Genomic DNA, 776 nt, shown 5'->3' on the forward strand with positions numbered 1-776 from the left:
GCGGCAGGTCCCAGAACCATGCCCCGGCAAAAGGGTGCCATGCTTTGGCAAAGCCTGCTTGGCCCGGCAGGTCCTTGGCGCAGCAAGCCGCCATGGAGGATGCTCTGATTTTGGTGCAAAACTTCCTCTCCTGCCGCTTCCCCTCTGCCGCCGGTGGTGCCTCCCACGCACGATGTGCCGTGAATTGTTGCTTCCTCGGAAGGCGAGTTGGGAATCGTTTAAAAATGGGTGTTTTCAGGGAAAATGAAGAAAACGAGGAGCTGAAAGTCCTTCAGCAGTGCGGGGCTGTCGGCACGGCTTTTGGGTACCGCAGGGTGGGGGCAAGCGTGGGATGGATCCCGGTGCTGGCTGAGGCTGGGATGCTGCCGGTGCCTTTTCTTGCCAGGAAAACCTTGCTGCAGGCTGCCGGCTGCGTGTCAGGATGCTTTTCCCCACTCTGCCCAGTTTATCTCACCCCCGGCTTTGGCCAGCCCACCTGGGCGAGGGTGCGATACCCTGCCCGGACCCTGGAGGGGTTTGCACCAATATCCCGTCCCAGCCTCACGCATGATCCCAAGGGAAAGAAAACTCCTGGAAGGGTGAAAGCAGAGCTGGCCAATGCTGGGCTTTCACTCCTCTCACCGCTTCTCCCCATGGCAGAAATGGAAGAAGTTTTGGGGCATCTTGTACCGAGAAAGCTCTTGCTCCACCGCCCGCCTGGAGCTGTCGGAGGGCTCAGCACCGCAAGCTGCTGAGAAACTGCGGAAAGGCGAGGGGAGCAAGCGGCTGGGGGCGGA

At 60.4% G+C, this 776-nt stretch overlaps 1 protein-coding gene across 1 annotated transcript in view; it reads left to right on the plus strand.

Moving 5' to 3' along the window:
* Positions 1-92: 92 nt before the first annotated feature.
* Positions 93-776, plus strand: part of LOC104158539 (docking protein 2-like) — a gene marked incomplete at its 3' end in the record, with an annotated part of 2,364 nt that continues 1,680 nt past the window's right edge. Inside the window, 3 exon segments of the mRNA XM_009696215.1 lie at positions 93-314; positions 640-768; positions 771-776. The exon segment at positions 771-776 is cut by the window's right edge and continues 180 nt beyond it. Coding sequence (XP_009694517.1) covers positions 93-314; positions 640-768; positions 771-776 — 357 coding nt within the window.

Source organism: Cariama cristata, unplaced genomic scaffold, assembly GCF_000690535.1.
Source record: "Cariama cristata isolate BGI_N322 unplaced genomic scaffold, ASM69053v1 scaffold31632, whole genome shotgun sequence".
NCBI lineage: Eukaryota > Metazoa > Chordata > Aves > Cariamiformes > Cariamidae > Cariama > Cariama cristata.